Source organism: Lygodium microphyllum, chromosome 10 (assembly GCF_053477565.2).
Source record: "Lygodium microphyllum isolate KBCC chromosome 10, Lygodium_microphyllum_v1.1.10, whole genome shotgun sequence".
Lineage (NCBI taxonomy): Eukaryota > Viridiplantae > Streptophyta > Polypodiopsida > Schizaeales > Lygodiaceae > Lygodium > Lygodium microphyllum.
The window spans coordinates 3,978,087-4,005,100 of NC_141144.1; the positions used below are offsets into that span (position 1 = coordinate 3,978,087).

Here is a 27,014-nt window from a genome sequence, read left to right on the forward strand (position 1 = left end):
AACCTTGTGTCCTCGTAGTTGCTCTTTTCTTCTCATTCTTCTTTTCACGATGACTAGTTTTAAAAAACTACACGTCTTCTACAAAGGTTGTGTGTCATGTGTCTTTATTGCCACATGAAATACTGGGCATCGCGTCACATTTAGGCCTTGTAAGTAAGTTGTTGGCAATTGGAGGCGTAGGTATATTGGAATTCGGGAAACGTTAGGGAATCGGGATATTTTGGTAATTTCCCCAAATATAAATATAGACATGAGGATCTTCTTATACGAGATAAAACTTGGGTACGGGGGTGTACTCTCGGACGATCGGGCGTCCTCTCCTGTGCGGTCCATCGATTGAATCAAACAAACGAACAAAAGGCGGTAGCCATAACGACAACAAGTTACAACAACAACAGCAGCAGCAGCAGCAACAGGGATGAAGGCGGATTCGGAAGAAACTGGAATAGTGGAGGCCGAGACATCCCCCCTTCTTCAGGCCCCGGGGATTCCTTGCGTGGACGCAGATCTCCACAATCACGACCATCACGATGATAGCCACACTCATGATCATAATGATGATAATGATGATAATGGTGGTGATGATGAAGAGAAAGGGTCCGTTGCCTGCTGCCGAATCTGCCTTGAATCAGAATCTTCCACACCAGGTGACTCTTTAAGTTCTCTAATACAATTCTACTATGTCTTAGCCAGTTTACAATGCTCTTATGTATCATCGAAAGAGCTCAAACAAATTGTGCCGGCATCAGTGTTTGCGTATGCTTACATGCAAGACCAACCAGGAGAGGGTGAGGTTCAATTTGGTTCATGCATTGTGATCTTACATGACAATCTGAGTCTCTCTTCCTTACCCTTCTTTATCTCTATGTTGCTCAAAATCTTTTTTCTGGGGATTGGGGGACACCTATGACCTAGTCTCGACACATCCATTTATGACAGTTCTGTTAGCTTGCTTTTTTTTAGCACACTTCATTGTTTGGACTGAACTACCCAACCATTATGCACCACTTTTTCTTGACAAGGTGAAGCATGTTTTTGAGGAAGTTGGAAAAAACCATAAAGTGGTAGGTATGGATAAAAGATGAGGTGACGCTCATTACTTATGGATGGATCGACACAAAAAAGTGGTCCATCCATGATCAGTTGCATAATCACGTGGTGAACTGTACTTCATATCATTGCATTATGCTCTAAGAACATGAAAAAGTCTAGTCGTGCTTGCAGTAAAGTGGATGAATGCTATTGAGGTGATTGGCCTAGGGCTTGTAGTGAAGGTTGCTGCAATATTGAGCACGCAAGCTAGTCAAATGGTGTGATTTTTGAGGTCTACTAGCTGACCATGGGACCTCAAATTTGGAACTTTGGCTTGGTCTTGGTATGGAACTCAACCACCCCTTGAATCTGAAGTACCTCATGTGGTAAGATGAAACGGTGACTATATTATGTGGAGTGTCAATCTCAGCTATTTTCAAAATTTGCAAAAAGGACAATCACAAAATAATCTACCATAATTGTGGTAACCCGAAGTGGACTTGGATGATCCTCAATGACTTAGACAAAAATGCAAAAACACAAAAATAGGGTGGAATAGAATATGATGAAACTGAATGAACGCTGAATGTAAATGAAATATTGTACACAATGATCAAAGGTAGAGGTGTCCAAGAGCTCTGGACCAGGCAGAGGGAGGTGTTAGAATGTGATGTCCACTGAAGACGAATCTTGTGTGCTGAAACCACTAGTTCGAGCTGCGGGATGAAAAAGATGTAGGCAAGCAGGAAAAATGTGGCCCATAGAAGAGTGTCAGAGTAGTGTGTGTCCACTAGGAGGTGTGCAGCAGCAGGGCGACTGATCAGGTCTGAAAACATAGCTCTCCACCATGGGGATGAACAGGGTGGCACCTGGGAACAGCCTGTCAGGAGCTAGGGCAATCAAGATGGCTGTCCAATAGGCAGAGAATAGAGACCAGCAGGCAGGTGATGGCTGAATCTGTGAGAACGCAGCAGCGTGATACTTTATCCACTACAAAAGAAGCCAATGTCAGCAGCTGGGCTGAAAATGCAGCAGGTAGCAGCTTCCAAAAGGGCAGGTGGCAGTTGTATATCACAATGCCAAGGGCTGAAGAAGGTGGCAGCAGCAAGCGATGAAGCTGGCAGCCACCTGATGATGTAGATTGGGTGGGATAGAATGGATTGGGATGCCAAATGACTATGCATATCATTTATTTATAGTCGAGAGACAGAGGAAACAACGAAAGTTTAGGGGATGGCTATGTCAGAGTGCAGCGAATGCGGAAGCGCACCACTGGACTAAAAAAAGTGAACATGGAGAGAAGAGAGAAAAAAACAGTAGAACATTGAAGACCGAAGAGTATGAATGCTGAATACTGAAGGCAGAGATATATACAACAGGCTGTTGGAGTATCACCAGCCGGAGAGCTCACCTGCAGAAATTGAAGTGAGCGTGACCCCCAGGCAGGCCAGTCATAAATAGAGGCAGCCTGCTAATGAAACCATCTTAGGTTCACTCATAAAGCCTGCAAGCAAACCAACTGGAAAGCACAAATCAATCCAAGTATTCAGAAGCCAAATCTGTGGCCCAACCAACTATTTATAGTGGGAAGCATTTGCCAACGGTGGATCTATATGAGCCATAGCCTTCCAATTCGGCTCCATGGCAGTAGAAATGGTTCAACAATCCTGCATCTCAAAAGTGGTCAAGAGCTCTTGCACATATGGCCACTGAGAGAGAAAAATCCCTCTCTCAATCTACCATATCTCATGACCTAGAAAGAAATGAAGAAGCCCCATATATGTCATCTGAGGCTTCTCATGGAGTGTTGCCTTAGTGTGCTTGATCATCTGGGCATGGTCACCTATCAAGATAAGATTGTCCATTCCAAGCTCAATATAGGTCTCCTCCTTTAAGCCGCCGCTCAAGAACCCAGACTTGACATCCAATTGGTAAACCGGCCATTTTTCTATGGTTGGAAAGAGTAAGTGCTATTCGAATGGTGGCCATATGAGATGTGGGTGCAAAAGTATCATTGAGGTCAACCCCTGGTCTTTGTGCAAAACCCTTGGCAATCAATTGTGCCTTGTGCTTGAAAAGCGTGCCATCACTGAGATACTTAGTCTGAAAGACCCACTTGACTCCAATCACCTTGTGATGAGCGGGCTGAGGCACAAGATACCAAGTTTCATTTTGCTCAATAGACTTCAATTCTTGCTCCATGACCTTTCCGCCAATGCTCAAATTGTAGTGTCTCCTTTACCAATGTCGGTTCCCTATCTTATATGGCATGGGTCATGTCATGAGGACATGTATTTTTGAAGCCTCACTTAAACATGTGGATTAATTTTTAATCACATGATTAAGTAAATAATGCGCATGTGAGGTGCAACTGGGGTTAAAGTAAATTTACGAGCCCAGGACCTGAAGAAATCACGGGATGTTAAAGGCAAAAGTTGCTATAAGTTATGTCGCACGGGTACTTGGTGGTATCTAGTGCTAGTTGTTGGCCTAGGTCATCCATTTGGCCATAAGTGTCAGTTGGTGACACTAGAAAAGTGGCGTTTAATAATACCTAACGTCCATCCGATAGTCAAAGATGGCGTAGAGACACTCGGGAATGGAAGTTGCCTAGCCAATTTAATTATTGGCCAGTCAGATTATTTTTCAGGGAATCGAAATAATTATTAGATTAATTTTTAGTATTTTAAGGCTGAAAATTAATTTTTAATTATGTAAAATGCTGGAAAAACCATTTGGGAAGGTTGCCACTTGTGAAAAATGCCCATGCAAGATTGAAAAACGTCTTTAGGGGCTGGAGAGGCATTTCTATAAATTCAGCGTGCAAGAGAGAGGGAGGAGAGGTTGCTGGTCTGATTTGCAGCCATTGGAGGACCTTTTGAGGCAACCAGGGGCAAAAGAAGACCAATCAACAGTAGGAGACAACATCTACAGGCTGTTGAGGTAGGGCAGCAGCAGTAAATAACTGATTTTCTTTAGTTCTTTGCATCTACATGTTGTTGTGGCAGGGCAGCAGCTGCAGTTGACTGATTTTCAGTCATTCTTCGCGACAAAACTCTGAATTTTCTCTCTCTAAAGCTTTCTCTCTCATCTCCTAGCCATTTCACAGCCTTGCTCCGAAGATCTCAGCATTTGGACCCTTGGTGGAGGCTAAGAAATTGTAAATTTCTGTGCTGTAAACCCTAATTTACAGCAGAAATTAGGATTTGCCGGCAGCCTTGGGAAGCATGCCAGATATTGGAAGCTCCAAGACTAGGATTTAAAAGGGCTGAAGGTGAATTTCAGCTAAATTTAGGTGGAGGACTAGCCAGCATTGAATTTGGGGCATTTCCATCGTCCTTGAAGTGGATGAAGGCCAATTAACTGCCCGAATCAAGGGGCAAAATAGATTGAAGACTTGCTGGTCACTTTGGATAGCAAGGGGAGTTTGGATTGCGAAGGGGATTGGGAGAATCCCATTGTAAGTCAAATTTTTCTTCAATAAAGCTAAAGAAATACTGAAAGGGGCGCCAATTTTGGGACCAATCGGGTGTGCATTGTCCAAGATTAGTAGGTAAATTTGTATTTTCAGATTTGCATTTATTGTTTGCTGTTGTAATTAAGTTGTAATTAGGGATTTACCGCCCTATCCGAGGAGGAAGGCTGGTTTCATGGTTCCATTGCCGGGATACCACTCAATCCCTTGATTTGGTGGGCTCGAGGCGCCTGATTGCAAGCCAAAGCTCTGTGCTAGTGCTGATTTTTACTCTCAACTGAGAAATTATAGCAATATGTCTTCATACAGTGAGATGGACTCAAGCAGTGATGATGCCTCTCAGTATGAATGTTCACATGGGAATGAAGGTAATGTAATGCTTGACCTTGGGTAAGATGCACGGCCTTGCATAAGGAGGCTAATGACCAGCAAAGTGAAGAGGAATTTGACGACCAGTTCAAGAATCGGATGAGGACAACAGCAAATCTCTTTGCTGAATTGGTAAAGGATCCTCAATTTACCTGATTTTTGAATGCTCCAAAGAAGGACAGCAAAGGCAAGAAGAAGAAGACATCCGCTACACCTTCAGGACATCAAGATGCACCGAAGAGAATGCCAAACCCTTCATTTGAAGCTCCCAAAGATGCTAATGAAATAATACAGTTCGTACCTACGAGGCAAGGAATGCAAATGCAAGGCCATTACGGAAGTGCCAATCCAATGGATCTTGGACAGCTAGGCATGCATGTTGTGATGGGGCAGCCAGGATATTTTCGTGGAAGCACGATTTTTCATGCTATGGTTGGACAAGGATCACATACGGGAATGTATGGCACAAATCCCTATGGTATGCAGCAACCAATGCATGGAGTGCAAGGCCCAATGTATTCGGGTATGGCTGGAAATATGCAAAACCCTATGTATGGCAGCATTGGCTTGATGCCTGGGGCACAAAGTAGCATGTTTGGTACTGCATCTGCACCCCCGAATGCTTATGGGGCTCAAGGAATGAATGTTGGTCATGCAAATGCTCCGTTTCACATTGGTTTTGATGTGAATTCAGCAAATGCACCCTTTTTGCAGCAGCCAGTGTATGACAACTTGACACCCAAAGGGGCAGCAAAAGACTATGATGAGGGTGGAAAAGGAGTGAAATTTGAGTCCTTCAGCGGTGTACAAGATAGGCTGAAAGCTTTGACTTTCATTCCGCAGTTTGATGCAGCCTATTTAGGGGGAAACTTCACGGAGTCCTTAAAGATTCGAAAGGCAGCCACTTTCTTGAAAGGGAATGCATTACAGTGGTGGTCCACTCTTTTGATGCAATGTAGAGCACCGTCAATGTGGGTACAATTCAAGCATTGACAAGTACCTTTGAGGTGGACATCATGACAACTTGGAATAAGCTGGATGCTAAGGAATGTAAGAATTTGAAGCAATACAATAAGAAGTTTTGGGATGCATTGCTGCCTATTACTTCTGATCGCCCCGTACCCTTTCATAAGCAAATGGAAAAATATGTTTCTGGGCTGCCCAAAGAAATCAAGAGCACGGGGCAAAATTAGGGATCAACATGCATTGATTTTCTTTGATAATGGTGCACGAGCCAAGTTTATCTTTGTTGACATGGCCGCCCGTCTAGGCATCAGAGAAGATGAGATGGGATCCATGGCGGAAGTTGGAATGGCATGTAAAGGCCATGGAGAGCCTGTCACACCGCTCATTGAAAAGCTTCGGTTGCACATACAAGGATATGTGGACAATGAAGAGTTCTTCATTGCTTTACTTGAGGGTTGTGATGTATTGTTTGGTATGTCGTGGTGTCATCGTATGCATGCAGTGATTGATTCTCGTGTAAAAAAGATCACTATTAAGCATAAGGGAAAGGTACTCATAGTTGATGTAAAGTTGAAAGGTGAATTTGTCCCTGTTGTATTTGTAGCTGTCATTTCTAAAGTAATGAAAAATCATCTTTCAGCATACTTGGTTTTTACTAAGGGTAAAGATGATAGTGAGAATGTTGGAAACATGTCTAAGTTAGAGAAGGATCGTATGCCATTTTTGAAAATGTATGTTGATTGCTTCTCTCAGTCACTTTCAGGGCAGCTACTGCCTGAAAGGCCAGATCATGGTATAGATCTTATCCTTGGAAGTAGGCCACCTAATAAGCCACCCTACAGAGTCAGTGCAGCCCAACAGGAGGAGATTATGACTCAAGTAAATGAGCTGTTAGAAAAAGGGTTGATTCAGCCGAGCTCATCTCCTTTTTGTTCTCTAGTGCTTTTGGTGAAGAAAAAGAATGGTTCATGGCATATGTGTATTGATTATCTTGCATTGAACAAGATCACAATAAAGAATTGCTTTCCGATTTCTTGGATTGATGATGTTATGGGTAGATTGCAAGGGGCAACCATATTTAGCCGTATAGATTTGAAAAGTGGGTATCATCAGATACGCATTAGACTAGAAGATGCGCCTAAGACAGCTTTTAGGACATCTTTTGGATTGTATGAGTTTCTTATTATGCCTTTTGGACGTACGAATGCTCCTGCCACTTTTAATTGGATGATGGATCGTATCTTCAGGCTACATAGAGGATTTGTGGGTACTTTCTTTGATGACATGATTGTCTACTCAAAGAACGAGGCAGAGCATAGAAAACACTTGGATATGGTGTTCAATGAACTGCGTGACAGTAGGCTGGTTATCAATGACAAGAAAAGTGAATTCTTTTTGCATGAAATTCACTTTTTGGGGCATATTGTATCGGCTGATGGTATTCGCATGGACCGTGCAAAGGTTGAAGCAATACGATCATGGCCATCTTTGAGGAATGTGCATGAGATCTGTAGCTTCTTGGGTTTATGTTCTTACTACAGGAAGTATGTACGCGGGTTTGCTGAAATTGCATCTCCATTGCATGCCTTGTAGAAGAAGGATGTGCTATTTAGATAGACAACAATGGAAATTTCAGCATTTGAAAAGTTGAAGGAAAAAATGACTTTAGATCCTGTGCTTGTGTTGCACGATCTAAGGAAGTCATTCATAGTTCAATGTGATACATGTGGTAACAGTATTGGGGCTGCTCCTATGTAGGACGGCCGAGTTGTGGCTTATGAGAGCTGAATTCTCCAAGGTGCAGAAAATAATTTGCAAGTCTATGAGAAAGAGCTCTTGGTTGTAATTCATGCACTGTCTACGTGGAAACATTATTTGTTGGGAGACTGATTTTACAGTGCAGACAAACCATCAAACTTTGAGGTACTTTTTGACGCCGACAAAGTTGTCAGAGAAACATATGAGATGGGAAAATTTTCTCTCTATGTTTCATTTTCAGATTGTACATATTGATGGTAAAAAGAATGTTGTGGTTGATGCATTGTCACGTACGCCACAAATTTCAGCTGTCAGCATGGTTTATCACACTGAATTGGATGCCATGAAAGAGCAATATGTTGTTGATTCGGACTTGCTTATGTTTATGATCAACTTTGCAATGGCCAAAGGCATGAACACTTTGTGCTAAGAGATGGATTTCTGATGATGCATGGATGACTATGTGTCACAAAGCAGTTAAGGCCTAGAGTTATCATTGAAAGTCATGTTGATTCCTATGTAGGACACAGAGGTATTGATGCCACGGTCAAGGCAGTGGAGCATTTCTTTTATTGGCTAGCTTTGAGATATGATGTAGAACAATTTGTTAAGACATGCATCGTATGCCAGAAGGTAAAGCGCGATAGGCAAAAGTTGCCAGGTTTATTGCAACCCTTGCCTATTCTAGATCGTCCTTGGCAGAGCATTGCAATGGACTTTATTTTTGAGCTTCCTAAGATACCTACAGGGAATACTGGGATATGGACTATCATTTGCAGGTTTAGCAAACAAGCCCATTTCATTCCGGTGAGGAAGAAAATAAAGACTGATCATATGGCACGATTGTTTTTGCAGCACATCTTTAAATATCATGGTATGCCAGAGTCAATCATTAATGATCAAGACCCCCGGATGACCAGTTTATTTTAGAAGGGCTTGTTTGAGAATATGGGTACCATGCTGAAATTCTCATCATCTTTCCATCTGCAAATAGATGGTCAGTCTGAGGAAGCAAATTTCACAGTGTTAGATCTTTTAAGGCGCTATGTTTCAGACCACAAGACACAGTGGGATGCCCTTGGTTGAGTTTGCTTACAACAACACAGTACATAGTTCTATGGGCAAAGCTCCATTTGAGGTGGTTGAGGGTGGCAAGAAGGTACCACCTATTTTGCAAACTAAGGATAAGATCTTTGAGGCTGATCGTTATGTGGAAAACTTGGATGTAGCCTATGCAAAGATAAAATATGCACTTCAGAGATCGTAAGAAAAGCAAAAGAGGGGAACTGATCGATATAGACGTGCTTTGCAGTTTGCAGAGGGTGATTATATATTGTTGCGTTTTGAAAAGGCAAGGTTGAAAAAGATGAAAGGAAGAGAAAGATTGTATCCAAAGTTAAGCACGAGATACTATGGGCCCTTCTAGGTGTTGGAGAAGATCAACAATGTGGCATATCAGCTTAAATTACCTCCATGTTGACGGATACATAATGCCTTTCTCGTCAATTTGTTGAGGCCTTTTCATGGTGATGTGCTAGAGGATATGTCTACTGAAATTCAGCCTGAGGTTGAGGAGCTAGATGAGATTTTGGTACCTGAGCAGATTTTGGCACATAAGGAAAGAAAAGTCAAAGGTAAAGTTTCCAGGAGATACTTGGTGAAATTTCAGAATTATTCACCAATGGATGCCAAATGGATGGAAGAGGATGACTTAGTAGACCATTCTCAGTTGTTGCAGCTTTACCTAGATGCGTTTCAATTAGAGCTGACTTTAGTTCGGGCTTTGTCAGGTTCAGTAGAGCAAGGGTTCGGAGTATTGTCTGATGCTCAAGGAGGAGCTAGCATTTTCCCTCCTCCAGTTATGGATAGCTCTCGTATGTAGTGGATCTCGGATGTATATAGCATGCATCCAAGGTACTGTGCTGACAGTATGTTTGCCATGAGATCACTAAGTGTACTAGACACTGTGAGATGTATGCAGATGAGTATGAGTTTCACTCGTGCACTGGAACTATACTTTTGCATCGGCTTATGAACAATTTAGCATGAACTTTGCCTCAATTTTGAGACAAAAATTCTAATTAGTTTCAGCTCAGTTTTTGATCAGCTTGAGAACCGTTTATGATCACTTTTTGGATCAATTGTGCATCAAATTTTGCACAAATTGATGGTCAGTTTTTGCAATGAGTTTGTGATCAGTTTGGGGTCACATTTGCAATAGTTTGTGATCAGTTCTCAAATCAGCAAGCGATCAGATTATGCTCAGTTTTCAATGGTTTACATCTAGTTCCATGGACAACAGCATATGTTATGATGCCATTGATGTTTTAGCCATGGTTTATGCTTGGTCATGCTATGCTATGGTTTGGTTCTGCCAGATGAGTTGAGCTCATGAGAAATAGACATGTCACATGATAATCTGGCAATGTTTTTGAGATTCTTTGTGAGTCTCATGTTATGTTATGTTGGCTGGTAATTTTCAGCATATATTGGGCATATGGTATGGTTGAACAGCAGTGTGCAATGTTGTGTTGACTATGATGCCCTATGGAAATTCCAATGTAGTACTTTGCTTTTGATGCATTTGGCAGTGCAATCGATGACAATTGCAAGGATTTCAAGGAGGAGGGCTGTCATGAGGACATGTATTTTTGAAACCTCACTTAACATGTGGATTAATTTTTAATCACATGATTAAGTAAATGATGCACATGTGAGGTGCAACTGAGGTTAAAGTAAATTTACGAGCCTGGGAACCGAAGAAATCACGGGATGTCAAAGGCAAAAGTTGCTATAAGTTATGCCGCACGGGTACTTGGTGGTATCTGGTGCCAGTTGTTGGCCTAGGTTATCCATTTGGCCATAAGTGTCAATTTGTGACACTAGAGAAGTGTCGTGTAATGGTACCTAACGCCCATCTGATGGTCAAAGATGGCACAGAGACACTCAGGAATGAAAGTTGCCTAGCCAATTTAATTATTGGCCGGTTAGATTATTTTTTAGGGCATTGAAATAATTATTAGATTAATTTTCAGTATTTTAAGGCTGAAAATTAATATTTAATTATGAAAAATGCTGAAAAAACCATTTGGGAAGGCTCCACTTGTAAAAAATGCCTATGCAAGCTTGACCAACGTCTTTAGAGGTTGGAGAGAGGCATTTCTATAAATTCAGCCTACAAGAGAGAAGGAGGAGAGGCTGCTAGTGTGATTTGCAGCCATTGGAAGACCTTTTGAGGCAGCCAGGGGCAAAAGAAGATCAATCAACAGCAGGAGATAGCATCTATAGGCTGTTGAGGCAAGGCTGCTGCAGTAAATGATTGATTTTCTTTAGTTCTTTGCATCTACATGTTGCTATGGCAGGGCAGTAGCTGCACTTGACTGATTTTTCTCTGCTGTAAACCCTAATTTACAGCAGAAATTAGGGTTTAGCAGCAGCCTTTGGGAAGTGTGCCGGATATTGGAAGCTCCAAGGCTAGGATTTAAGAGGGCTGAAGGTGAATTTCAGCTAAATTTAGGTAGAGGACTAGCCAACCATTGAATTTGGGACATTTCCATTGTCCATGAAGTGGGTGAAGGCCAATTAACTGCCCGAATCAAGGGGCAAAATAGATTGAAGACTTGCTGGACTCTTTGGACAACAAGGGGAGTTGAAATACCATAAGGGATTGGGAGAATCCCATTGTAAGTCAACTTTTTCTTCAATAAAGCTAAAGAAATACTGAAAGGGGCGCCAATCTTGGACAATGGACACCCGGTTGGCCCCAAAATTGGCGCCCCTTTCGGTATTTCTTTAACTTAATTGAAGAAGAAGTTGATGTACAATGGGATTTTTCCAATCCCTTTTAGTATTCCAACTCTCCTTGCTGTCCAAAATGACTGGCAAGTCTTCGATCTGGTTTGCCCCTTGATTCAGATAGTCAATTGGCCTTCACCCGCTTTGATGGATATGTAAAATGCCCCAAATTCATTGATTTGCTGGTCCCTCTCCTTGAATTTGACTGAAAACAATTTCATTCCTATTAAATCCAAGTCTTGGAGCTTCCAATTTCTGGCTCGCTTCTCAAGACTGCTGCTAAACTCTAATTTTTGTGTAGATTAGGGTTAACAACAGAGAAGTCTAAATTTTGTCAACCTCTAGCGATCTCAATGTTGTAATTTTTAGAGCAAGGCTGTAGAAAGGCTGGGAGATGAGAAAGAATGCTGAGAAGAGAGAAAATTCAGATTTTTTTCACAAAGAATTGAAGAGAATCAGTCATTTATTGTTGTTGCCCTGTCAAACAGCCATGGGAGTTGTCACCTACGGCTTAGGACTACCAGACAGACTGTTGTGTTAGCAAATTAGTCAGTTCATGGTTGAGTCTATACATGTGGTACAACAGGCTAGGCACAGAGATATTTTAGGCATTTTATTTGCTAGCATTTATTGTGTTTTGACATTATTTGTGGCAAGCCGGCCAGCATTTAATTCTGGCCAACCAGTCATATTTTTGGCATTTATTTGGCCTATATATTCTCAGGCTCCCTTCTCCGCATTCATTCATCACCCGATAGTTCTTGGAGAGAGGGAGCATGTGCCAGTGCCTCCACAGTCGGTGACTCACATTGCTTCTGTACTGCCTCATGTCTTGGTATATGGATTCCATTTCTCAAGCATACATCTGAGCTCTCATCTGTATTGTGTTCTTTCTTTCCCTTTCTCTTTTGTCTTGTATTTCAGCAGTTTATTACAGCTTATGTTTACGCTTCCATTGCTGCACCACTTGTGACATGGTATCAGATTTGAGGATTTGTGTTCCTGTTGTGTTTTCTTGCTGATTTCAGGACTGTTTTTACCCTTGAGCTGATCAGGCGTCTGTTGCTCCAACTAGGTGATTTGTTTTGCTTGCGTTTTTTATTGACGTCAGCATCTATACAGCCTGTGCATCCGTTTCAGCTTGTGTTTTGGTGCCTCAACATCTCCTCCTGGCTGGGTGCTTGCATTATCAGGCCGTTTTTGCTGGTTTTGGTAGTTTTTGATTGATTTCTTGACTTTTACAGCAGATTTTGTCTTATTTTGGTCAGATTTTGGGTTATATCGTATGAACTCTTGCTTTTTGCAGTCTGTGCTCGTGTTTTGGTTGTGTTCCCTCTCCAAATACCTTCTTTTCTCTACTTCTTTTCTAAATCCTCTACAGATGACTCCTCCATGCACATTGTCATGGGGACGTGAAATTTTGAGATGCTTTAATCTTCCTAGTAACATTTGATTAAGTTACTAATCAAATGTGCAAGGTTGTTTAGCACATGTGATGCACATGGCAGTTATTTCATGGGAACGGGCCAAGGACCCTGAGAATGCAGTGGGTGTTAAAGGCAAAAGTTGTGTTAAGTTATGCCAACTGGGTTTTGGTGGTCAGTTGGTGCCAGATTGGACCCTAGGACAATTGTTTGGCCATTAAGTGTCAGTGGTGACACTAGGGACTAGTATTAATTAATTAATTAATACTAGTCTAAGGGTCAACAGAGGTTGGGAACCACTCCAAGTTGCAAATGGCCTAGCCAAATTCATTACAGATGGGCATGTTTAATTTTGGGCAGGGTCAAAAGGGCCGAAATTAATTTTCAGAATTAATTAATACTGAAAAATTACTTTAATGGCTGAAAATGCATTAGGAAGGCTGCCACTTGGAAAAACTTTCCTATGCAACTAGGGAGAAGGTTGTTGCAGGGTGGTGGAAGCTGAATGGCAGCCATTCGGAGCTTGGTGGAGAGAGAGGAGGTGATTAGATTTGGCTCTGAGAGGCGACGACTACTGATTGCGCGCCGCGACAGGATAGGGGGCAGCAGGTTTTCTCTTCTGCCTCAAGAGAGGCGGCGGTAGGAGAGGAGGGCTCGCCAGCTGAGCTAATGTTTTACCCCCCTTTTGAAGCTGTTGGTGCCATCAGATTTGTCATCAGAGCTACGAATCGGAAGATACATTTTAGCTGATTTTCTCTCTTTCTACAGCATTCTCTCATCTTCTCCAGTCTATGCTCAAGTATTCTCAGCAATTCTCAGCCATGGGTAGCAGAGTACAGCCAAATTTGGTGGACAGCAGAGAGTTTACTGCTGTAACCCCTAAATTACAGCAGTAATTAGGGTTTAGCAGCCACCTTGGGACCCATGCCATCAGTCAAAGGCATTGTACACTGAAATCAGCACCGGAAATTCGTGGAATTGTGAGGATTTTAGATGCCAGCCAATCTATTGTGAATTTGGGGCAGCATTTGACCAGTTGGGGTTCCATTAGAGCAAGTCCTGGGTGAAAATCAAGGGGCAATTTGCCCGAATGCTTTGCTAATTATTGGAACAGCAAGGGGCTTTTGAATCAGCCAGGGAGATTGTGAAATCTCGGCTTGTAATTTATTCATCAGCAATTGAAATTAAAGAAATATCGAAAGGGGCGCCAGTTTTGGGGTCAACAGGGTGTCCACTGTCCAAGTTTATGAAGGTAAAGTGAGCATTTCAGTTTTGTTAGAAGTGGAGCAGCGGTGGAAGCATAAACATGTGCTGAAATAAACTGCTGAAACACAAGACAAAAAGAGAAAAGAAAAGAACACGATACAGATGAGACTCAGATGTATGCACGGGAAATGGAATCCATATATTTGAATACGAGACAGTCGCATACAACAGTGAGTCATTGGCTGCGTGGGCACTGGCACTGGGACTGGCTCTGGCTCCTCTCTCCACAGAGTCTGCAGATGGTGAAGATGATGATGATACTGACTGAGGAGGAGCACTGAGTATAAATAGGCTGAAAAAGTGGGGAGCAATAATGCTGGTCGGACAGCATTTAATGCTGGCCGACTGGTGCATAAAAATGCTCCACTGGCATAAAATGCCACACTAGAAAATACCTAAAATACCTAATAAAAATGCCCAGCCCAGATCAAACTCAGACTCACACATGAGCTGACAAATACTCTGCTAACACCCTCTCTCAGATCATGGGTGATCTGATACAATACAATAGTACAAGGAAAAGGGATCAGAAACTATACAACATAGAACCACCAAGTAGAACCATGGATACCCAAGCAGTGGGTGATCAAGCCACCACCAAGGTGCCTCGGAGAGAACCTGATGTCGATGTCGATCGTACCAAACACCTGAAAATAGAGAAGATCATAGCATGTCTCTGTGTCCATCATCAATGGCTTGCAGTAGCATACAAGACCATCTTGTCAAAAATGCCCCTGAACATAGGTGACCATGGATTCCCTGCCTTTGGCCAGACCGCCAAAGTGTCCCCTCATGTGAGCTCCAGACGAAAGCCTCCCGCTCTCTGTCAGATAACTAGCTCATCATGAACCTGGATGTCAATCACAGCTCCAGGATTTGATTCCGCCAGACTGAAGTTGATGCGTCAGGGACGTCCCTCTCTGGAACCTGTGCACCTATATAAAAGTATAGATGAGGCGCGGCTGCCCCATCTGAACACCCGCTCACACTCCCTCTCTGGCACAAGAGAGTCGTGAGGGATGACCTCATCACCACCACTAGAAAGCAGCTGAGGAAGGGGCCACCAAGCCCTTCACGCGATCCGAAGAAGAGGATCCATTCCGCGCCTTGGACTTCACCTTGGTCGGAGGATCGGAGTCGGAGTCTGTTGAAGGAGAGGACGCATCAGTAGAGTCAACATCCCGCTTCGTCTTCTGCTCCTTCCTGGAAGCCGCTAACGTCTTGCAGTCCTTCCGCAAATGTCCCTTCTTGCCACAGTGGTAACACTGGGCCTTCGACTTCTTCTTCCCGTCACCCCTCTCTAAAGCTACATAAGCCTCGCCTCCATAATGTGCCGGAAGCCACCACTGTAATCTCAAGGATGTCTCATGCTCAAGAAGCATCGAGGTCATATGTGTAAAACTGACAGGAGTCGATGATGTCTGCGCCCGCAAAGCATTGGCCACTCCATCAAACTCCGGGGGGAGCTTGTAGAGGACCGTCCTGACGAGATGCACCTCGGGAAGAGCAGATTGCATGTGTCGAAGTTGGTCCTGTACTTGCGTAACACGAAGAAGAAAAGACTGAATAGTATCTTTCGGCTCAAACTTCATCTGCTGGAGCTGGCCATAAAGTGTGACGGCCCGCATGGTGGAAGGTGCCTCGTACATCTGCTGCAACTTTTGCCATACTTCAGGAGATGTCCTACAGGAGGTAACCGCCGGTAAGACCGCTTTAGAAATACACCGAAGCAACGCCGAGTAAGCATGGGCATCGTCCGAGTCCCATGCGAGCACCGCTTCCTCATGGTTGTCCTCATCAAAGTCTTCAAGAAGAGGAAAAGGACGGAGAGGGCAAGGAAGAGCTCCACAGACGATGTACCATAACCGCTTCTGCACAAACCAAGCTTTCATGACAGCACTCCATGTGAGATAATCAGGGCCATGTAACTTATCATCAGTGGAAGTGCACGGAGGAGCCATATGGAGAGGATAAGAAGAGAAGTAGAGGAGAGATGGAATTTAGAGAGGAAACACAGCCAAAACACAAGCACAGACTGCAAAAAATGAGAGTTCACATGCAATATAACCCAAAATTTGATCAATAGAAGACAAAATCTGCGGCAATAAGTCAAAAAATCAGTCGAAAATTGCCAAAAACAGCAAAAACGGCCTGAATTAACAGTCACCCAGCCACGAAAGATGCTGAAGCAGCAAAACGCAGGCTATAAACTGCAAAAAAACAGGGAGAAAACTGTCGCCAGCAGCTGCAAATGAAAAACGCAGGCAGTAGAGGGTGCGTAGGCAGAAGGCGATGGTAAAACTGCAGAAAACGCAGGCTGAAAACACCCCCAAAACAGGTCGCCTGGCTGCGACAGCAGTCGTCTGATCAGCAGGGGTAGAAGACAGTCCTGAAATCAGCAATAAAACACAGCAGAAACACACATCCTGAAAACTGATACCATGTCAGAAGTGGAGCAGCGGTGGAAGCATAGACATGTGCTGAAATAAACTGCTGAAACACAAGACAAAAAGAGAAAAGAAAAGAATACGATACAGATGAGAACTCAGATGTATGCACGAGAAATGGAATCCATATATCTGAATACGAGACAGTCGCATACAACAGTGAGTCACTGGCTGCGTGGGCACTGGCACTGGGACTGGCTCTAGCTCCTCTCTCCACAGAGTCTGCAGATGGTGAAGATGATGATGATACTGACTGAGGAGGAGCACTGAGTATAAATAGGCTGAAAAAGTGGGGAGCAATAATGCTGGTCGGACAGCATTTAATGCTGGCCGACTGGTGCATAAAAATGCTCCACTGGCATAAAATGCCACACCAGAAAATACCTAAAATACCTAATAAAAATGCCCAGCCAGACTCACACATGAGCTGACAAATACTCTGCTAACAAGTTTATGTTCATTTGCTAATTGCTGTAATTAAGTGCTTAATCAGGTTAAACTACCCGATCCGAGAAGGAAGGCTGGTTTCATACATCCAATGATGACAAGCTCCATGGACCTGATTATTACATGTGGAGTGCGGTGATGAAGGTCTGGTTTATTGAGAAGTGGTTATGGTATGTGGTTGCACGTCCTCAAGAGCCTTCTCCTATTCCATCTGATTTTGATGAAGACAACCATGAGGAGGCAATGCTTACATGGGATTTAGATGATGCCCGTGCTTATTCAGCATTACTTCAGTGTATTTCCAAAGAAGTCCTACTGGCGGTCACCTCCTGCAGGACAGCTTCAGACATATGGTCGAAGTTGGAGTTGATGTACGAGGCTCCTTCCACCATGAGGGTTGTTATTCTCTATGGCCAGCTCCAACAATTGAATCCAAAGATACGATCCAATCATTCCTACTTTGAGTTACCCAACTCCAGGACCAGCTTCTCACTATGCAGTCTGCCCTATCAGAGGCACATCTTGTTGGTATGGTACTCTACAAGCTTCCTCGGGAGTTTGATGGAGTGGCGAATGCTTTACAGGCGCAGACATCTAGGACTCCTGTCAATTTTCTTCATATGTCCTTAATGCTACTTAAGCATGAGGCGACTTTGTGACTACATAGGAGGCTTTCATCACCTTATGGAGGTTGAGGTGAGGCTCTTGCAGCTTTAGAGAGGGGTTTGAAGACAAAGAAGTCGAAGGCCCAAGGTTACCACTGTGGCAAGAAGGGTCATTTAAGGAAGGATTGCAATGAGTTAGCGGCTTCTAGGAAGAAAAAGGAGCAGAAGACAAAGCAGGATGCGGACTCCTTCGACAAGTCATCATCTGCCTCAAATTCCGATTCCGATCCTCTAGCCAAGGCGAAGTCCAAAGCGCGGAAAGAATCCTCTTATTTGGATCGTGGGAAGGGCTTGGTGGCCCCTTCCTCAGTTGCTTTCTAGTGGTGGTGATGAGGTCATCCCTCATGACTCTCCAGTGCTAGAGAGAGTGTGAGAGGGTGGTGAGATGGGGCAGTTGTGCCTCATCTATATTTCTATATAGATGTACAGGATCCAGAGAGGGACATCCTTGATGCATCGACCAAAGTTTGGTAGGTACAACCCCTGGAGCTGGGATTGACATTTAGGTTCATGATGGGCTAGTTACGTGACAGAGAGCGGGTGGCTTTCATATGGAGCTTACTTGAGGGGACACTTTGGTGGTCTGGCCAAAGAAGGAAAATTCATTGTCATTTATGTGCTACAGCATTGGTGACAGGATGGCCACGTATACTACATCAGAGGCATTGTTGACAGACATTGAGAGTTGCTATGATCTTCTCTATCTTCACGAGCTAGTATGATCGACATTGACATCAGGTTCTCTCCGAGGCACCTTGGTGACGGCTTGTGCACCCACTACTTGAGTATCCATGGTTCTACTATGATGGACATTGTTGTATGTATTATGATGCGACATTATCATTGTATATTGTATTGTATCAGATCGCCCATGATCAGAGAGAGGGTGTTAGCAGATTAGTTAGTTCATGGTTGAGTCTGTACATGTGGTACAATAGGCTGGGCATAGAGATATTTTAGGCGTTTTATTTGCCAACATTTATTGTGTTTTGACATCATTTGTGACCAGTCGGCCATAAATGCTGGCCGACTAGTCATATTTTTGGCATTTATTTGGCCTATATATTCTCAGCCTCCCTCCTCCACATTCACTCATCACTTGACAGTTCTTGGAGAGAGGAAGCATGTGCGAGTGTCTCCACAGCCGATGACTCACATTACTTTTGTACAGTCTCATGTCTTGGTATATGGATTCCATTTCCCGAGCATACATCTGAGTTCTCATCTGTATTGTGTTCTTTCGTTCCCTTTCTCTTTTGTCTTGTATTTCAACAGTTTATTACAGCTTATGTTTACGCTTCCATTGCTGCACCACTTCTGACATGCTGCCCCATCCTATATGCTATCATATGCACTAGAAGGACCTTGGGTTGCTGTCATGTACTCCTGGAGGTTTATAAACTACTGTCACATGTTGTAGGACCGATCCTTGGTGGCTGCAAATCATATCAACAACCTCTCCTTGCTCTCTAGCAACCTTTTTCTCTCTCACAATGGTTGGAATAGACTCCACCCGTCCCTAAAAACGTTTTTCCTACTTGCATGGGCGAGTTGTGCCAAGTGGCAGCCTTTTAATTCCATTTTCAGTATTATCCAGCCTATTAAATATTAATTTTCAGTCTTTAAATACTAAAAATTAATCTAATAATAATTTTGGTACCCAAAAAATTAATTTGACTGGCCAATAATTAAATTGGCCAAGCAACTTCCATTCCTGAGTGTCTTTACGTCATCTTTGACCATCAGATTGGTGTTAGGTACCATTAAATGTCACTTCTTTAGTGTCACCAACTGACACTTATGTCCAAATAAATGACTTAGGCCAACAATTGGCACTAGATACTACCAAGTACCTATGTAGCATAACTTGTAGCAACTTTTGCCTTTGATATATTGTGATTTCCTCGGGTCCCAGACTACCAAATTTACTCTAATCCTAGTTACATCTTACATGTGCAACATTTACTAACCATGTGATTAAAAATTAATCCACACGTGAAGTGAGGTTTCAAAAATACATGTCCTCATGACATCTCACCCCCCTCTACAGTTGAAAACTCCACGAATTGCACATCTCGGCTCGTATAGACATCTCGTGAGATGGGACCATAAATCTGGTATCCCTATGATTGAGAGTTGTAGCCAACAAACACCCATCTCTTGGAAGCCGATTGAACTTATCTATCTACTTTTTTGGAATGTGGACCTAAGCATAACACCCAAATATCTTGAAACAGGAAACATTCAACCTTAGTTTAAAATATTCTTCAAAAACATACTAGCAACAACATATGTGGGTGAGTGATTTGGGATATAAATTGGGGTGGCTATTGCTTTGGCCTAGAGACATTGAGTTGTCTGCTGGAGCCATCTCAATCACAATCTTGTTCTCTTGCTCCAAAATGCGGTTCTCTTGAATGAAGAGTGTTAGTGTTAGCAAACTCTTGTTAAATCTCTTGATTTGCACAGACCCGAGCTAATTCATTGGAGTCAAATGCTTTATCTTTGTTAGATCTCACTGTCTTAAGTCTCTCCCTTGAACGGTTTTGCTTGAAGATGAGCCAGTCTTTAGAATTTGAGAAAGCTTTAGATTTTAAAGTCAAAAAGTATGTCCAAGTTATCTTGCTATTGTTGTCATTCACAATCAACATAAAGTAAAGACTCCCCTTAAGGGACTCCGTCCGCATTGGTCCATACAAATCTATAGAAATAAGCTCCAAGGGCTCTTTAGCTTGTCTTGTAGCCTTGCTAGGAATCACATCTCTATGTTGTTTACCCCACGGATGCAAGATACACATGGTAGATGGCTCACCCCATCATCTGGCAATCCACGCACAAGTTGGTCACAAGCTCTCATGAGGACATGTATTTTTGAAACCTCACTTAATAGGTGGATTCATTTTTGATCACATGGTTAAGTAAAGGTTGCACATGTGAGGTGTAACTAGGGTTATAGTAAATTTACGAACTTGGGACCTGAGGAAATCATGGGATGACAAAGGCAAAAGTTGTTATAAGTTATGCCGCACAGGCATCGTTGGGTTTAGCAAAGTAGGGGTCTAGAGTATTGCTTGATGCTCAAGGGGGAGGCAACACCTTCACTTCTCCAGTTATGGACAGTTCTTGTAAGTAGTGGATCTCAGATGTATTTAGCATGCATCCAAGGTATTGTGCTGATAGTATGTTTGCCATGAGGTCATTACTTAGTGTATTAGTCACTGTGAGATGTATGCAAATGAGTATAAGTTTTACTCGAGCATTGAAACTATACTTTTGCATCAGCTTATGATCAATTTGGCATGAATTTTGCCTCAATTTTGAGACAAAAATTCTGATTAGTTTCAGCTTAGTTTTTGATCATAGCTTGAGAATCATTTATGGACTTTTGGGACCAGTTTTGCATTAGTTTTTGCAATGAGTTTGTGATTAGTTTGGGGTCACATTTGCAGCAGTTTGTGATCAGCTCTTAGATCAGCAAGTGATCAGTTTATAATCAGATTATGCTCAGTTTTCAATGGTTTACATTTGGTTCCATGGACAATAGCGTATGTTATGATGCCATTGATGTTTTAGCCATGGTTTATGCTTGGTTATACTATGCTATGGTTTGGTTTTGCCAGATGAGTTTCCATTAAGAACCCAAAAGGAATCCTTGTCAAACTCAACCGTGAGGCTAACTCCACAAATCTTGCTCATCCAAAGGAGACAATTGCCCAAGCTTGGAACATAAAGAACCTTCAAAGTACAAGCATCCCATGCCCATTTAGAATTAGTTGCATATCACCCTTACCTTGTATAGGAACTAAAGAACTATCACAACAAAATGCATCGGATACATATGGGCAATGCTATCTGGAGGAGTCATGTGGTGAATCACAATCCATTCTTGAGTCTGTGGAGCCATCAACATTGCATTAGATGGATCATGTGAAGAGGGCTCATTAACCTCCAAATGTAGAAAGGCTTGATGGAGCAACCGCCACTCGAGTCCTTTGTGTTAGTAGATTAGTCAGTTCATGGTTGAGTCTGTACTTGTGGTACAACAGGTTGGGCTTAGAGTTTATTTAGACATTTTATTTGCCATTATTTGCAGCTAGGCGGCCAGCATTTAATGCTAGCCGACTAGTCATATTTTTGACATTTATTTGCTCTATTTATTGTAAGGCTCCCTCCTCCTCATTCATTCATCACATGACAGTTCTTGGGGAGAGGGAGCAGGTACCAGTACCTCCACAGCCGGTGACTCACATTGCTTTTGTACTGTCTCACGTCTTGGTATATGGATTTCATTTCTTGAGCATACTTTTGAGTTCTCATCTGTATTGTTTCCCTTTCTCTTTTGTCTTGTGTTTCAGCAGTTTATTACAGCTTATGTTTACGCTTCCATTGCTGCACCACTTCTGACATGGTATCAGATTTTAGGATTTGTGTTTTTGCTGTGTTTTCTTGCTGATTGCAGGCCTGTTTTCACCCTTGCTGATCAGGCCGATTGCTGCTCCAACGAGGCGCCTTGTTTTGCTTGCGTTTTTTATTGACGTTAGCATCTGTACAACCTGTGCATTCGTTTCAGCCTGCGTTTTGGTGTCTCAGCATCTCCTCCTAGCTGGGCGCTTGCATTAGTAGGCCGTTTTTGCTGTTTTTGATAGTTTTTGACAGATTTTTTGACTTTTTACAGCAGCTTTTATCTTATTTTGGTTAGATTTTGGGTTATACTGTATGTGAACTCTTGCTTTTTGCAGTCTGTGCTTGTGTTTTGGCTGCGTTCCCTCTCCAAATACCTTCTTTTCTCTACTTCTCTTCTACATCCTCTACAGATGGCTTCTCCGTGCACATCCATTGATGATACGCTACATGGAGATTCCCGTGAGGCTCTTGCCTCTTCAGAGAGGGGTTTGAAGACAAAGAAGTCGAAGGCCCAGTGTTACCATTGTGGCAAGAAAGGTCATTTAAGGAAGGACTACAACGAGTTAGCAACTTCTAGGAAGAAAAAGGAGCAGAAGACAAAGTGGGATGTGGACTCCTCCGACGAGTCATCATCTGCCTTAGATTTTGACTTTGATCCTTCGGCCAAGGTGAAGTCCAAGGCGTGGGAGGGATCCTCTTCTTCGGATCGTGGGAAGGCCTTGGTAGCCCCTTTCTTAGCTGCTTTCTAGTGGTGGTGATAAGGTCATCCCTCACGACTCTAGTGCCAGAGAGGGAGTGTGAGAGGGTGGTGAGATGGGGCAGCCACGCCTCATATATATTTCTATACAGATGCACAGGATCCAAGGAGGGACATCCTGGACGCATCTCGACCGAAGTCTGGTAGGTACAAATCTTGGAGTTGGGTTTAACATCCAGGTTCATGATGGGCTAGTTCTTTGACAGAGAACGGGTGGCTTTCGTTTGGAGCTCACATGAGGGGACCCTTTGGTGGTTTGGCCAAAGAAGGGGAATTCATGGTCATTTATGCGTTGCGGCATTGGTGACAGGATGGTCATGTGTGCTACTTCAGAGGCATTGTTGACAGACATTGAGTGCTGCTATGATCTTCTCTATCTTCAGGAGTTGGTATGATTGATATCGACATCAGGTTCTCTCCGAGGCACCTTCGTGGTGGCTTGCGCACCCACTACTTGGGTATCCATGGTTCTACTCTGGTGGACATTGTTGTATGTACTATGATGTGACGTTATCATTGTATATTGTCTTGTATTAGATCACCCATGATCTGAGAGAGGGTGTTAGTAAATTAGTCAGTTCATGGTTGAGTCTGTACTTGTGGTACAATAGGTTAGGCTTAGAGTTTATTTAGGGATTTTATTTGCCATCATTTATTGTGGTTTGGCATTATTTGCAGCTAGTCGGCCCGACAGTCATATTTTTGGCATTTATTTGCCCTATTTATCGTCAGGCTCCCTCCTCCTCATTCATACATCACCTGACAGTTCTTGGGGAGAGGAAGCAGGTGCCAATATCTCCACAACCGGTGACCCACATTGCTTCTCTATTGTCTCATGTCTTGGTATATGGATTCCATTTCCCGAGCATACTTTTGAGTTCTCATCTGTATTGTATTCTTTCTTTCCCTTTCTCTTTTGTCTTGTGTTTTAGCAGTTTATTACAACTTATGTTTACGCTTCAATCGCTGCACCACTACTGACACTTTCTAGGTCTTCTCCTCCTCCTTGGTATCCTTCTTATCCTTATTGAAACAATCTTTTTCTAGTGACTTGTCTTACCACAGATGTGGCAAGTGGACTTCATGTCCTTCTTTGCTTTTACTTCCCCTTCTTTTGAGAAGTTCGATCTGTAAGAGCCTCAGATATTTGAAAATTCATATCCTTCAATTGTTTCTCTTGGTCCAAGACCATAGGAACCAACTCCTCCCATTTAAGGATCTTTGGCCGCCCTGAACCAATGAAGGCGGAGTAGAATGCACTGAATCTAGGGGGTAATTGCGACAAGAAGTAATCACCATGTCCTCGGAGGTGATCACCTTGCTTGCATTTTGAACATGCATCTATAGCTGTCAAAGCTTATTCACATGCTCCTGCATGGAAGCAAACTTGCTTGGATTCGAAGTCCGCACTCACACCTCTAAAGAAACCCTCTTCATGATAGTCATCTTGTTATAGAGTTGATCAAGTTCGAACCATATCTCCTGAGCATTGGTAAGATGCTCACTATGGGTTATCACGACTGGAATACAAGAAAGAATAAGAAACAACAAATGCAGGCATTAAGTTTGTCCGAGTGTGCTTGTACCTTCACCAACTCCGCTTTCTATGAAGAAGAAAGTCTGGAAAGATCTTGGGCCGATGGATTGTCCATGGCCTCCATCACGAGCTCCACCAAATCATAAGACTCCAAGATGGCAAGCATCCTCATGTGCCAAACGTAGTAGTCCTCCCTTGTTAGAGATTAGTCATCCCTTGGATTGGCATTCTCAAGCTACAATTGGTACACAATTAGTTCTCTCGGGCATAGTTATGCATTTCTTGTCAGTTTTGGGCATTTTCAATAGTCGCTGTTTACTGGGCAGGTTGGATAGGTTACAGGTAGGTGGTAGTGCCACTTGGCAATATGGATGTAGGTCACTGATTATTTATTATTTTATTCAGCAGTTGGCAGCTTTTTGCTGCAGGTTGGCCAGTTTGCTGGCCACGCTGATTATTTTATTGCTTTATTTCATCCTGTTTATGGCCACGCTGATTATTTTATTGTCATTTAGGTGGTGGAGAGAGAGATCGGCTCGAGGAGAAACTTCGACAACCCGTTTGTGTATCTGCCTTTTTCAGCATTAATTAGCTGCAGATTTCTGTGTTCTCTCTCTTTTCTCTCTCCCTCTTCTCTCATGTTCATTGTCTTTCAGTCTTGTCCATATACTTCCACATTCGGTGCACTCTAACATCCCCATCTAGCTTCTAATCCTATGGAAGAGCCGATAACATCAGGACCTTTTGGTCCATAATTGCGTGGAATTCAACATCAATTTCTGAAGACATGCTTCCTGAATAACCTGCACAAAACAAAGCATACCCTCCTTTGACTCTGAAAAGGCAGCGTGCTAGGGTTTCCTCCGCTCCTTAACATATCTTAACTTTTGGAGGCAATTAAAAACCAAAACCTGCTGTAAAAGGCTGAAAATGCAGCTTGCTAGGGTTTCTTCCACTCCTCCTTAACATGCATTAACTATCGGAGGCATTTAAAAATTAAAACCTGCTGTAAAAGACTGAAAATGCAGCCTTTTCTCCTCCTTTGACAGCAAAACTTGCACAAAAACAGCAAACTCCCTTGAACCTTCTTTTCCCGCACGGCTCCGCTTGCTTCAGCCTTGTGTCGATGGGCAGCCCTCCTCCTCGCCCTCGAATGCTAAAAATTCAGTCGTGGTGTTGCATTGAAACCTGCTTTTCAGATCTGCCCATGATTAATCAGCCCTTCAATTCTTGCTCTAATGCCATGTTAGTGTGTAGCGAATGCGGAAGCGTGTGACTGGATGGAAAGAAAGAAGTGAGCACGAAGAGAAGAGAGAGAAAAAGAGAGTCAAACGTTGAAGATTGCAAAGTATGAACGTTCAATGTGTAGAAGCTGAAGTGAGTGTGACCCCCAGGCAGGCCAGCCATAAATAGGATGTGGAAATGCATAAAATACAATAAGTTGGTCAGTAGTAAAATAATAATAAAAATGCAGTGATCAACTGTGTGCCACATGGCAGAGCTTGTTGGCCTAGTCCAATGTGCGTGTCTTGCTCAGAATCATGCCCAAACTGTTGGCGACTACATGAATTGCTGCACAACCTACTCCAAAACATAATGGGAGTGCCTAACTTGCCATGTGCAAGAATAAAGAAGCAAAGCCTACCAAACCAAAACCTTATTCATTAAACTGAATATGATAAATAAGAACTAGTGCTTCATAAAACCGTATCTTAAGTAGGAGATTTATTGTAAAATTGTTGGAGTAAGAAACTTTTTTTGAACTTTTTTTGTACTTAGAAAAGAACCGCAATAGAGACAGAACCTTGGCTTTATTTCTAGAATAGGTATCTTGTTTGATAATGTTGTTTAATTGTTAGTTTCTTGAATCATCTTCAAATAAATAAAAGTATTGTTTAAGGCTTATTGCCAAGAAAATTACTTGGAAATGTGATTGGAAATTTCATGTTTGTTTTGAAACACCTCATATTGCACGATTATTGAGAACCTTGTCTTGAAAGGATTGTTTTCTTGTAAGGTTAAGTTAGGGTATTTGCTTTGTTATCCATTTATGGACATACATTTATTAAATGTCCATACAACTAGACACGATTGAGTTCAACATCTGTAACTTAGGGCATAGAAACATGAGATAGGGAACAGGAACAAGAAATGGGGATTGGAATGGCAAGATAAGCACGCAAAACCTAGGCAATTGGGTGAGGGGATGGGAATGATATTAAAAAAACAAGATAAAAATAAAAAAAATTCAATATTTTTCTCAGAATATGCAGTATTAAAGCAAGATATAATATACAAGGACAATGATTTTAACTTAAAAGACATGACTATAAACTGAATTACAAGCCAGCTAACTATAAGATATAATACACAAGGGCAAGAATTTTAACTTTAAAGACATGACTATAGATTGAATTACAAGCTAGTTAATTGTAAAACACATATCCCATAATAGTGAACAATGGAGTAAGCTAAAATAACATGCCAAAAAAGCTACGAGAATGAAGGCTACTAAACTAGTTGCTCCTAAAGTGCTAGCCTCATGATCATCTGAACTGCGAGGTGGTGCATTCACTTGAGCATCAATGTGTTTCCTCTTCTTGCTACTTCTCCCACTTTGTGAATGGATCAAGCCTTGCCGTCAAACTATTACATGACATCCATAAATTTGC

General features: G+C 42.5%; 1 protein-coding gene across 1 annotated transcript in view; it reads left to right on the plus strand.

The window, feature by feature from the left end:
• Positions 1-258: 258 nt before the first annotated feature.
• The window catches only part of LOC148029653 (uncharacterized), a 97,992-nt gene continuing 71,236 nt past the window's right edge, over positions 259-27,014 (plus strand). Inside the window, exon 1 of the mRNA XM_087685898.1 lies at positions 259-647. Within this exon, the coding sequence (XP_087542024.1) occupies positions 419-647 (229 nt within the window). The 5' untranslated portion in view covers positions 259-418. The remainder of the gene's footprint in view (positions 648-27,014) is intronic.